The following is a 13344-nucleotide window of genomic DNA, read 5'->3' on the forward strand; positions in this document are numbered from 1 at the left end:
ATGTCCTTGTCTTTTTTCTATTGCTGGATTTGTGACGTGAGCTAGAAGATAAGGCTGCTTCTTTGACTACTGGAGGAGGGTAGGAGTTATGGAGAACTTAGTGGTTTACTGAACATTTGATATATTTAATTCAGCACTGAAGTCATGAGGTCCTCGGCTGTCCTTTGATGGAAAACTTGTTTATTCCCAATACCCATCATCGGTTACTTTAGGTTATCCACTCCTGCATGGTTCGGTATTTGCATTTCTCCTAGGCTGGACAATTTCTTGGCAGATTATTGTGATTAGCATCCAATGAGCCTTTGTAATGCCCATGTTTCCTCTTTCAGCTCTAGTTTTGTGTTTGTGTTTTCTTTCTTTTAATTGGTTTGGCTCTTGGTTTGTCCACAAGGACAACTACATATTAATTTTTGTATATACTTTTGTATGTATGTTTAGGTATGTACATGGGCATGCATGTTGTGCTGTGGCACAAGTGCGGAGGTCAGAGTGCAATGTGCCGCTGTTTAGAATTCCCTGGTGCCATACAGCTACTGGGGTTCAAACTCAGGACCTTATGCTTAGAAATAAGCGTAAGCTTTCACCCACTCAGCCAGCTCGTCAGCCTGTATTTATGTCACCTACTTGGAGTTATCCAATGTTCCCAATCCTACCTATTGAAAACAATGTCCTCTACATTTATATTTATTTATTCTATATGTATAACCATATATATATAATACATATTTACATATTTGTCATATACATTTACATATCCATACTCACATTCTTAGTACTCTTTTCTTGCTAATTCTGGACCGAGCTAGCTTTAGTTGTTATAGTTTCATGAGACACACTGAGAGGTTGCTCATCTGAGATCTTTCTAAGTTTTTCTAGGCATTCATTGCTATAAAGAGCTCTCGTTGTAGCTTTTACTCTGTTCCACGGGTTTTAGTTTATTGAGTTTTCATTTTGAAAAATATATGCTTTAAATATTTTCTTATTTAGTGGTGTGTGTGTGTGTGTGTGTGTGTGTGTGTGTGTGTGTGTGTGTGTGTGTGTGCACACGCATTAGGGTCACCTGTATGCCTTGCCTTAAGTGTGGTGGTCAGAGAGTAACTTGCTAGAGTCTGCTTTCTCCTTCCACCCTGTAACGCTGGGTGTTCAGGAACTAAGTAGACCAGGCTGGCCTTGAATTTTAATAGAGTTTTTCTTACTTCTGCCTCCAAATGCTGGAATTAAAGGTGTGCAGCACCATGCAGAGCACAAGGCATATTTTGATATATGATTGCTTTATGGATTCTTAACCTAGTATTATATAAATTCTAGATAATCTACACATGAGGAACTCATTTATTTTATAATCTCATCCCTTGGTTGTGATATATTTTCCCCTTGGTCTGCATTCATTTCTACTGTATGTCTTTTGCTTTGCTTTAGTCAATGCTGATCAGAATACGGCAGGGAAGTGAGTGTATCCCAGCAAAGAAAAAGCTACAAAGGGATCTAATGAATGTATGTATCGGTACATGCATCGAACATGGACTGGCATTGTCCTGAAGTCCTGATGATTAGTTTTGAGGTGTTTATAAGCCTCCATGGGTGCTGTCCAGTTTGTCTCCTGGCAAGGGGTACACACAGGAGCCTTCTCACTTTTCCCACAGTATATGACCACACCTGGCTAAGCCTTCCTTTGTCTTAAGAGTCAAATGCAATCTTACTCCTAGCAGGTTCTTATACTTTTCCACATTCTTTCTAGTTCTAACCTGGGACCCAAAATAAGCCACTACTATTTTCCTTGTGATGTCCAAGTATAGACTGTCCTCTTACTTTCCCACACGTGTATAAACAGTTCTTAATGGGGCATCTTCTCAGCGTGGTGATACATACTGGTAGTTTCAAATGATCAAAAGACTAAGAAGGATGGCTTGACAACAGGAGTTCAGTGCCAGTCTGGTAAATAGTGATAGAAATGATGGCTGAAAAATTAAAACCAAAGTTGGACAAATGCAAATCAGCAAAGAGAAAGAGAAATCACATTCTGATGAGTTAAAGATGCATTTTCAGGGACATCGTGTAACTCAGCTTCTGTAGTCTCTCATCTAATAGTTCAATGTAATATCTCTTCCTCCAAGTAGGCAGACCTAGGTTTTAAGATGCTATTTTAATGTTTTAGATGTATCTACATAGCTCTGTATTTTCCTTTTTACATTTTGTAATATATGACCTGCTTATTTTTTATGACCGAATTAATAACATTTCCCTTTAAATACCTTTTTAAATATAGCAAGATCAACTTTACACCTGGGCTGCTGTTAGTCAACCCACGCATTCAATGGATTACAGCGAAGGGCAGTTTCCCAGGAGAGAACCATCCACGTGGCGACCATCCAAGCTTCCTGATGAAGAGCCCAGTCCCAAGGATATAGACACAGGTAGGATATGGGCAGCCAGCTTCTTAAGACTATGTGATATAGCGTGGAATTGAGCATTTGCAGGGTTGTTACTCTGTACTCTTCAGCGGGTCCTTTTTTATTTTTATTTTATTTATTTATTTATTTTTTTAGCATAGCTCCTATAGGTAACCTATTAAAATCAATGGGAAGCCGGAGACACTGGAAGTTCTTATGGTCTATTCAAAGCTGCTGGGGTTAGAATGTAGAAGAATATCAGCTACACTGGGGTTCTCTAGTCATTTCTATATTTACTGAAGTTTGAGAGCCTTTGCCTACAGACCCCGCCTACCACCAGGTTGAAGCTCTACATTCTGTTTGGCCTAAAAGAACCTAAAAGGGACATTTTTCTCCATTATCTCTGAACTTCATTGCTTAAAGTTTTCTTTGTACTTCAAAAACTTCTTTCCTTTACCTATAGAGTTAACTGGGCAAGGAAAATAAGAATGTACATTCTCTTAAATTTCACTTTAAAATAATTGTGCAGTATTCCAATGTCATCTACTTTTTCTGAAAAAAAAATCTTTAACTTTCTTTTGCTGTCTTCAACTATTTTGTGTTATTGGCTAGGAAGACTATTTGAGGCTGGAATCGGTGTTACTTGGAGAAATTCACTAGAATGATGATTACTGAGGAGAATCCAGGTTCTCTCGGTGAACTGACCAGTAGTAAGTCCCATATTCTGATGTATAAGTGAAGACTGAATAGAACAGCATTGTTTCTCACAGCCCTCCTTACAACAAATCTTCGCAAGTGATACTGTGGGTTTCAGAGCTGCAGACTTAACCACTTGGGACTGTCTTAGTGAAAAAGAGAGATGGCCATAGAAGCTTAGTTTTGGCTTGTGGTAAAAGGGCAAAATATAAAACTGCACTACATCAGCCTGTGATAGAGGCAAGTTACCAAACTCATTTCCTCACCTATGAAATGTTAATGAGAACAGCATCCACTGCAAGACAAGATTTGAGTAATCCATGTGCTTAGGTAAAGTCTTAGAGTGAAGGATAGAGTGTTGGAGTCAATGGAAGTGTTTGGTCTCATTGTTATAACCACCATTGAAGTTATTTTCTGTTATTATCTTCCTCAGGAGTTTCCTTTAAAACTAATAATGACCCTGTTAAGGGTTTGCCAGGCTTCTGTCCATATTTGGACATTTTATGTCCATCTGTCCATAAAAGCAGAGTCTCTACCTCCTGCTTTTATCTGTTTCTAGGCAAATGTGTTTCGCTATTTATTCTTTCTAACAGTGTACCAAATGGAGACTACACAGAACTCCACGTGTCCTTTTTAAAGAGCTCTGTGTTTTAGAGAAACAGCTTACTCTTCACTAGTTGACATATAATCCAAAAAAATAAATAAATAACAGCACAAATATGCAAGAGAATATAAAAAATTGTTTCACAAAAGACTGTTTATTACAACATTCACACAGTAGTTGATCAAGAGGCCAGGCAGAATTTTACACATTAAATCCATCAGAGAAAAAAGAGAGTTTTGACATAACAGTGCTGAAAATCCAACATGTGAATATAGATATTTTTAGTTTCAAAAAAGGGTAGGACTCAAGTAAGGATTTTTATCCCACAGTATGCATGATTGTGTTTATGCTAAAATTACCATTGGCTGAAATTCCTAGGTGTGTGTGCAATAGTTTCAAGTAGCTTTCTTGGCAAAGAGCCCTTGAAACAGTGGTTTCCATCCCTTCCTTCGTTTGCATATTTGGTTGGCATAATATTTCAATGCCCTTACTGTGTGTTTTTCAACTTTTCTGGCTGCATTGCTAACATTTTTCTGTAACATTTGGCAGTATTTTAGAAGCACTATTCACATTTGGGTTACTGGAGGAGCACTTGGCTGAGAATGAATTGATAGTGGTCACCTGAATTTAATTTGACAAGGATGCCAGTGGGGCCAGAATCAGGAGATGATGACTTATTGGCTTCTTTATAGATTAAGACAGCTTGCAAGTAATTTTAATACAATGACTTTTCTCCTTTTAAAATGTGCATTCATGAAGAAGACAATGGAGGTGAGTAGGAAATAGTTTAAACCACCAACCTGTGTTTGTCTAATTGATCTGTATTCTACCCCAACCACTGAGCATTGTTTCGTCAAAAGCATTTTAATGTTCCTTTTTGACTCTTACTGTGGTGCGTTCACGTGGAAAAACACGAAGGACATTCTCACTTTCAAGGAGCCAAACCACATCCCCACTTCCTGTCAGTCAAATGTAAGAATGAGTAGCTAGTGTCATACAAAACCCTAGAGATGAATGTGCTGTATCACTTGTGAGTTTTAGTAGCGTGACTATCATTTGTTGTAAACTACTTACCTATGCCCAGCCGGTAGTTATGTACTATTGTCTAGTGACATCATACTTTAAATTGCTAAGTGCAACATGTGACAATTTTAAAGCTCTTTTACTTTTTGAGCAAAACAATCTCACAGGCCCAACTATTTATTTATTCTTTTTAAATTTCATTAACTTTTCTGATGGGGTGGAGATCCTTTTACTTCTGCATCTTAAAAATGAGTGTTAATTCCTACGAGCAGCTAATTCAGATTTGTGCTTTTGGCTCTTAGATTTTCTCATGTGCTTCAATTTTTCCATAGTCACTTTTATAAACAAGTTTCCTCCAGCCATCTATTAACCAAAGCACTAACATTTCTAACCTCTCCTCAACAGTGAAAGGCCAGATTCCATTTATTCTTTCGCTTTCTTTCTCCCTCTTGTGCTGTTGCTACTGTCTGTGAAGGAAAGATACACAGTCTATAATGTGACCTTGTGAAGAGCGCAGGAGACGTCACAGAAGCATTCATTCTGGGTGGAAAAGCAGTGAGGGCGTGGTATGACCACGTACTGTTGATAGATGGAAGCACCATGAGGAAGAAAACCTACTCATGTCTTGCCTTTCTTGTGTCTCTCTGAATTTCCACTTCCCATTCCTTTTAATTTTTCCTCTATAGCTTGTTGGAATATTTTTCTTTATTCTAATTTTGTACTTTATAGTCATAGGTGCTATATGGGTTAGCTTTTATCATTTTAAAATGTATTTAAAGATCCTCTTTGGTTTGGTGTTGTAGCTATTAAAGAAGTGTGCTTTTTCCATATATAAATGGCACTGGGGAGTAAGCCCTGAAGGAAAAGCAGCTGATGGGAAGCTTTATTAGTAGAGTTGGAAAAGCTATTTGACACAGAAACCTAAGAAGCATTAACAAAAAAAATCAAGGCAACAAATTTCCAGAATATATATACCTCCTTAATTACTATGTCTAAAGATGTGAAATAATTGAAATTCTAAACAAATAAATCAAAGGTCTCCTTATAAAAATCAACAAACTTAAAAGGCATAAAAATCAACAAAATTGGGGTTGGGGATTTGGCTCAGTGGTAGAGCGCCTGCCTAGCAAGCGCAAGGCCCTGGGTTCGGTCCCCAGCTGCAAAAAAATTTCAACAAAATTAAATAGGATAAACATGAGCATATGAATACAATAAGAAACCAATCTAGGGGCTGGATAAGGATGTCTGCAATGTAGAAGAGAAGGTTAAAAATGTGACTGAGACATTAAGTAAGGACATTGAGACCAGTCAACAATAAATGAACAAACAAAAATCCCCAACCAAGCAAAACAAATGTAGGAAGTGAAAAAGTCAATAAACAAAGATCATGGTAGAATGCATCACTAGATCAGTCAGAAGAAACAGGGGTGACAAGATAAAGTCAAGGAGACTATCCAGTCAGTTGATGGGCAAATGAATCTAACAGCCTTTAAAATAAGAAATATAGATGAAAAAAATCTTCAGCTATAGGGAGATCCACATGAAAACTATACTATTATTCAGTTTCTTCCCAATTAGAATGGCAAAGCTCAAACTTCATGAAAACCATAAACAGTAGTGAAGCTATAGGGAAAATAGAAACATTATATACCATAGAGTGAAGGAATAAAAGCCCGTGACTGTGGATGGTACTGTGAAGACTACTCAAATCCCTACAAACAGAACTTCCATGTGTTCTAGTTATACTATCCCAGAGTGTGCATCAAAGTGGGCCAAAGTCAGCGTAACTCAGAGATAAGTGTATATCCACATCTACTGCTGTGATATTCACAATAGCCATGTTGAGAAGCCAGACTAGATGAGCCTCAGTAGTTGAGTGAATAGAGAAAATGTGATCTATTCAGAATGACGGTTTATTTATGTACATAAAGAAGAATGAAATGATGTGCTTCATAGTGAATGGAGGGATTGTAGATCGCGGAAGGCAAATGCTAGACTCAAGACAAGCATGTCGTCATTCATACATTTAATGTATATGATAAATGTACACATTATGGGGGACATGAAAGAAATGTTTATTGAAAGAAGAGGTAATGTTGATGGGGGACAATACTGGTTAATGGGGAAGGGAAGGCAGATATTTTCTCATGAAGAATGTGTGCGTGCATGTGTGTGTCTGTGTGTGTGTGTGTGTGTGTGTGTGTGTGTGTGTGTGTGTATACATATGCATGCAGGAGTGCAGACAGGAAACTCCTGAGGGGGATCTCTTTCAGGAAGAATAGTGAGGTTGTACAGGAGAGTAAATCTATATATTATCTTAATGAAGCCCACTATTTTGTGTGCTAACTAAAGAAAAAATAATAAAACATAATATCAGATGCCCAGATTGTCATTAAATTGATTTACAGATAATCACAGAATTAATTAGACTGAAAGTGTGTCTGCACAGTGGACAGAAGAGGAATGAGCACTTTTAAGGATGAACTTGAACATCTGCACTTCACTCAAGTCCTTTGTTGTCCACCACAATGAGAGTGGCCAAGACAGCAAACACAGGACTGATTTAAAAAGCAGTCCAGGCACAGAAAAAGCTGGGGAAATATAAAAACAAAACAAAAATGTATCTGCGAGAGAGAGAGAGAGAGAAAGAGTGTGTGTGTGTGTGTGTGTGTGTGTTTGCCCACATGTGTGTATGTGTGTTCATGTCTGTCTGTCCATCTGTATGTATATGTAAGTCTGTGTGTGTGCCCGCATGTGCGTTCATATCTATATGTCTATATGTAAATGTGAATCTGTGTGTGTGTGAGTGTGAATGTATGTTTGAGTGTGATCCTCTGTTTTTCTTTATGTATAGGGTGAGAATTCTAATAGAAACTTATTTTGCAGAAATCCTTCAAACAGTGTTTATTTTCTGGCTGAGTGAATTGTATCTTAAAAAGACATTTTAACAGCTTATTAATATCCAAGATGCACAAAAAGATCACAAATGGAGATGGATCAAAGGAAACGTAATTTAGGATGAAGTAATAAAATGAATCTGGGTTAGATTAGCTCGATGCAGAAGAGCTCTGAGAAGAGCCTGCAATATTGTAAGGTAGTCAGAAATGTATTCCTTAATTTCACAGGGAAGCGTGAACAATTACGTGTCATTTTCAATAGCGATGACATTGAGAACAACAATTGCTTAGGGAACCAAATGCCTTCTAGCCTTTAGTATATAGACGATACCTTTCTTATGGCTCTCCATGAAGGAGGGATTTGAAGATCTGGAGAGATGGCAAAGTGGTGAAGAATGAGTGCTTGCTGTTTAGTATTCAACAGCTCACAACTACCTGTAAACTCCAGGACCAGGGTGTCCAACACCCCTCTCTGTCTTTCATACACACAGATACACAGTGGCATTCACTAAACCAGATATATGCATGCACACATAAATAAAAACAAAATATGTTTCCAGACACATTTTGTATGATATACTGCCATGTGGTATTGTTGGCCCATTTCTGTTTTGTCCAAATTCCTTTACACTATTTAGCTAATGCAGGAGTACTAAGAATGAGGTGATTGTCCCCCTGTCTTCCTGTCACACAATCCAGAAGGGTGGATTGTGTTTCTGAGTATTTGTACATGTGTGGGCATATGTGTGTGTGTTTGTGTGCACTCATGTACATGGGCAGGGATGTGGGGATGGTGTCCTGGGTTCTGAGTAAAGATATCTTCAATTGACAAGAAGGAGGGATAGTTCTATCAAAGAATCAAACAAGAGCATATGGATGAGCCTACTTCGAACATGTTAAATTCTCCCCCGTTTTTCCTGGAGAGAATACTATATTAGAATAAAAAGCATCTACCATGTATGAGACTTCAATCAAAATGAATGTGATTTAAATTCTATTTAATAAATTATTTGTCTCTTAAATTAACTAGATTTGAACCAAGCTGATGTATTTCAGTAAGGCAGATATAATTCAAGGAATTCTAACTCTCTCTGTGTACATTACTTAGAATGTTAAATTTCTTAAGAATATCTACTTCATTTTTAGGGAGATGTATTTTGTTTCTGTTTTGTTGTAGTTTTTTGTTTTGGACTGCTGGTGGCAATTTTGAATGTCCCCTCAAAGTGTACTCATTTCTAACTATTCTGATGTTTGATGGAGAGCCCACTAGTCTCAGAGTTGGTTGAAAGCGATTATGAAAAATGTCTTTGGGTCTTAGATTTAGGGAAAGGCTGATATCAGGTGTGATCACATTATATAAGGAGCAGTCATGTTTTATGGACACTAAATAGAGGTTTGAACTAAGTTATCTTCTCAAATCCACCTGCACAGTGAGTGGGGCTTGAGTGAGGATCTCTCCCAAGCTTGGTATTAGCTTTGTGCATGGTATCATGTGTCACTCACTGAATGGCACCTGTGCTATCTGTGACTGTTTTCACTCTTCTTCCTTCCAGCACCTTTTTTTCTCTTATTTTTCTCTCTTCTGTTCTAGCATTTTCCTTCTTTTCCATATTTATATTACATTGTTCACTTGGCCATTCTAATTCATTTCTGCTTGATTTTACAGTGGAATTAATTCATTTGTACTTTGCTTCTAATTTTGCACAGGATGTGATTTTGAGATGTGATCTTTTCTTTGATGTTTTAATGTGGTTTTGACAAAAGGGATCAAAAAGGGGGGGGGTGCAGATAGAGGGAGGATAAACCTGATCTAGGCAGCTGCTGAGTGAGATGGAGGGAAGCAGAGTGTAGAGGTTCACAGCTTCCTATTGATGATCATTCTAATAAACAGTTTCCTGGTCATATTGTTCTGGTGAGCTCACTTATCAGCATTGACCACCTGAGCCTGGAGACTGATTTTTGTGGACAATTTGCCAGGTCAAAAACTGCAGAGGGAGTGGGAGAGGGATAGGGAGAAGGTTAAGGAGAAGGAAAAGAGGGAGAGAGGGAAGAGGAAGAAGGAGAAGAGGGAGAAGAGGGAGGAGAAGAAGGAGGAGGAGAGGGAGAAGAAGAAGAAAGAAGAGAGAGAAGAAGAGGGAGAAGAGGGAGGAGGAGAAGGAGGAGTCGAAGAAGAGGAAGAAGAATAGGAAGAAGAAAAGAAGGAGGAGTAGGAGGAGTAGGAGAAAAGAAGAAGAAGAAGAAGAAGAAGAAGAAGAAGAAGAAGAAGTAGAAGAAGAAGAAGAAGAAGAAGAAGAAGAAGAGGAAGAGGAAGAGGAAGAGGAAGAGGAAGAGGAAGAGGAAGAAGAGGAAGAAGAAGAAGAGGAGGAGGAGGAGGAGGAGGAAGAGGAAGAAGAGGAGGAAGAGGAAGAAGAGGAAGAAGCAGCAGCAGCAGCAGTTAGGGATCCTTGTCTACATCTCTAATGTGGAAACAAACAAACAAACAAAAAATCCTGGAGGATATGTAGGAGATTTGTTTGTTCTTACTGTACCTTTTAAATAGAAAGAAGAAGAAAAGATCCTTTCTTCCGTATCTTATAAGCTAGGACTTGTTTGTGGGTCTCTATTTGAGAGGAAGTGCAGAAGATGGAAACATATTTTGGTTTCCTTTATTAACTGTTGATTAGCTTTCAAATGAAAGATCTCTGTTCAAATGGAGATGACTCTGGTGTCAAGTTCAACACAAGGAGAATACCCACTGTTAATTGGCCTGTTGAAATAACACTGTCTGGGTCAATGGTTACATTTTAAAGGCACCTGCTTATATTCTAACCCCACCATTCCCCTTCCCAGACATTGGTGAGCAACTGTTTCGGGCTATTTTCTGGGTTTTGTTTTCAAAGATACAATCTTAGATGAAGTTCAGGAAATAGCTAGCTAGAAGGCTGATCTATGCTACCTCTTAAGGAATGTTACTCTTCCCTAACAAGGTTACCTGTTTTTAATGGTAACTATTTCTTGTCTTGATATAATGCATCATTTGTTTTCATTCTTATATTCACTCTGGACTATTTTAAGCACTTGCTGTTGGCAAGCTCTGTTCTATATCACAGCAGGAGGAAGCAGCTGACGAAAGTACCTGCTTCCATGGGGTGAATGTTGTGGTGGGGTGTATTCAAGGCTTTGAAAACATGTCTTTGGGGAAACTTCTCACTTCAAGAAGATAAGATTGAGTAATAGATACGATACATAGCAAAAAGGCGAACTATGGAATGTAGGGTGTGATGACCTGTCCTGTGGAACACAACAGAGCTGGGGATCGGGGAGTTCTGGGACAGCACGAGGATACAATTCTAACAGAGTACACAGGGAGGTCTGAGCTAAGTTCAGAGAAGGGAACAAGCAATCAAGGAAGGGTGACATTGCAGGTACCAGGAAGCTGCAGACAGCAGCCTCTGTGGCCTTGGAGGCCCCATGGAAGGGTAGAAGAGTGATTTTGTTTCATCTTAGAAGACGACCATGTGGGTAAGAGCATAATGATCTAGTGGCAAAGGTGGGGTATGTACAGAGGTTAGAATCATAGGCAGATGACAGAAGGCCAGAGGGCCTGAAATGAGGCTGTGATGCTTATCTGGGTACAAAGAAAACTTTAAGGGCAGCTGCAAACACATTATGCTCTTCAAACTCTGTGCAATATTTTTCTGTGTCAACGTTGCATGCATCAGTTATGACACTTATGGACGGCGACTGCTCTGTGTCATTTGCAATGTCTAGGGTGTACAGCTGTCCCGAATAGACAAAAGACAAACTCTTGCATCCATCTTACCACACAGAGGATGGATGAGAGCTATATTCCTAAATTTTCACATAAGCTTACTTAGAAGGTACTGTCCTCCAGCTTAAACAGCAACATAAACAACAGCAACTGAATCACTAGACTTGTTTGTCCTAGTGTATCTCCAGTATGATGAATTTGTCACCCTGTAGGATCTCAAATGGCTAGGAAGACTGAAGGCAGAAAAATCTTTTCGGCATCCATTCTTACTCCTGCCGCTTGGTGGCAGTATTTGTCATTCTCACTGAAATCAGAACTGAATTTGTCCGTATTTAAAGCCTTTAAAATCCTGTGCTTCAGGACTGAGGTGATCCTATTGCATATGAACTTTCACTAAGTGAATAATACAGTTGAAAACTTTAAGTAGGGACGTTGGGGGGGTTAGATAAAGAACAATTGAGAAAAATCCTTAAGACTGGCATGCAGAACTGAGCACAGGGTTCCTCCTATTTGTAAAATAGTCAGCCACACAAGGGTTGTCATGTGTTTATGAAAAGCAGTCACATTCTCTCATTGTGCTAACCGAACTGGGAAAAAAAGACTGAATATTCTTGCTGCATACTGTGAAAGATATATACCTAGTGGGAGTCTTAGCTTTTAACTGAGGAAATGGGAAATTTTGCTCTTTAAGGTATTGACTGTCTGCTTCCTTTCCAATCCAGAACCTCAATCCTCTATTTTGGAAAGCCCGAAAAAATGCTCAAACGGTGTCCAGCAGGTAAGAGGACATTATTAGGATGGCAAATCCTCGTTTCTGTTTTTCACCTTAGAACAGTGAGAGAGCTGTGATTGACCCTCTATCCGCACAGATGGCGGGGCTGCCCGGAATTAGCTCACAGGGGGATCCACTGAGGCAAAGGCAAATGCTTGTTTTTATTTACATCTTTCAATCCCATTCATCCTTTAAGCAGAACCAAGTACTAGGTTTGCAGATTCATATTATTCTATATCGAAACAGAAGGCTGGTGTCAGCATTTGCTGTCTGCAGTGAAACTCCAGGCCACCCCAAGAGATGTTTGTGCTGTGATGTGTCTGAGCACATCCCAGGGGTAATCTTTAAAACGATCTTGGCATGGCCTGTCTAATATCTAGTAAGACGCCTTTTCATTGCACTGTGGTTGGGAAAAGGCCTTTGTGCATGGTCGGATATGACTGTGTTATTGAGCCCTTGCAACTTGTAAGTTGCTTCAGAGGATGGGACATTCGATGGAATCATTTAGACCCTTCCGTCTTTATAGATATCACTCATATCTGTAATCCATGTCCTGGGGAAGCAGAGACAAGTAGAGCCTGGAAACTCACTGGTGTAGTCAAGTGGTGAGTTTTAGCTTCCATGAGAGACCAGAAAAGGGAACAGAATAATTAAGGAAGACATCTGATGCTGACTTGTGGCCTCCATATGCATATACCTGCACACACATGCCCTGACACGCGTGCAATCATTCACGTCCACACAGAAATAAATAACTGAAAATGTCCAGACAAGAAACCTTTCATAGAGCATTGGTTGTGGATAGCAGCTACTTTTTCAGATATATGAGGAATTGTTGAATATATTTATAATTATTCCCAACTATGCTTTTAAGAATGGTTTCATACTGCATGAGAACATAGCTAGTCTACATTGTATGCGAACAGAAATGAGACCCATTCTGTTCTATAGAATCAGACCTATGGAAGAGGAAAGGAATCTCACCCAACCTCTAAACCTGTCTTGGTTTCTGGGTAATGTGCATTGGTATACGTAGCTTTATATATAGGATCTGAACTTGAGAATTACTGACATTTGAGAAATCTTCAAAGTGAAGACGGGGCTCTGTTTTAAAATAAGTTTATGGTTACATTAAAGTTGTACTCCTCCTGGAAGCGAGATGGGGCTATGGGGTTAGCTCAGAATTGAACAATCTCCAGGTTTTCTTCAAA

At 39.0% G+C, this 13344-nt stretch overlaps 1 protein-coding gene across 1 annotated transcript in view; it reads left to right on the forward strand.

Moving 5' to 3' along the window:
- Fmn2 (formin 2) overlaps window positions 1-13344 on the forward strand; it is a 309451-nt gene that overhangs the window by 63528 nt on the left and 232579 nt on the right. The window contains 2 exon segments of the mRNA XM_032914755.1: window positions 2267-2414; window positions 12084-12139. Coding sequence (XP_032770646.1) covers window positions 2267-2414; window positions 12084-12139 — 204 coding nt within the window.

The sequence above is a fragment of the Rattus rattus genome, chromosome 10, assembly GCF_011064425.1.
Source record: "Rattus rattus isolate New Zealand chromosome 10, Rrattus_CSIRO_v1, whole genome shotgun sequence".
Classification (NCBI taxonomy): Eukaryota; Metazoa; Chordata; class Mammalia; order Rodentia; family Muridae; genus Rattus; species Rattus rattus.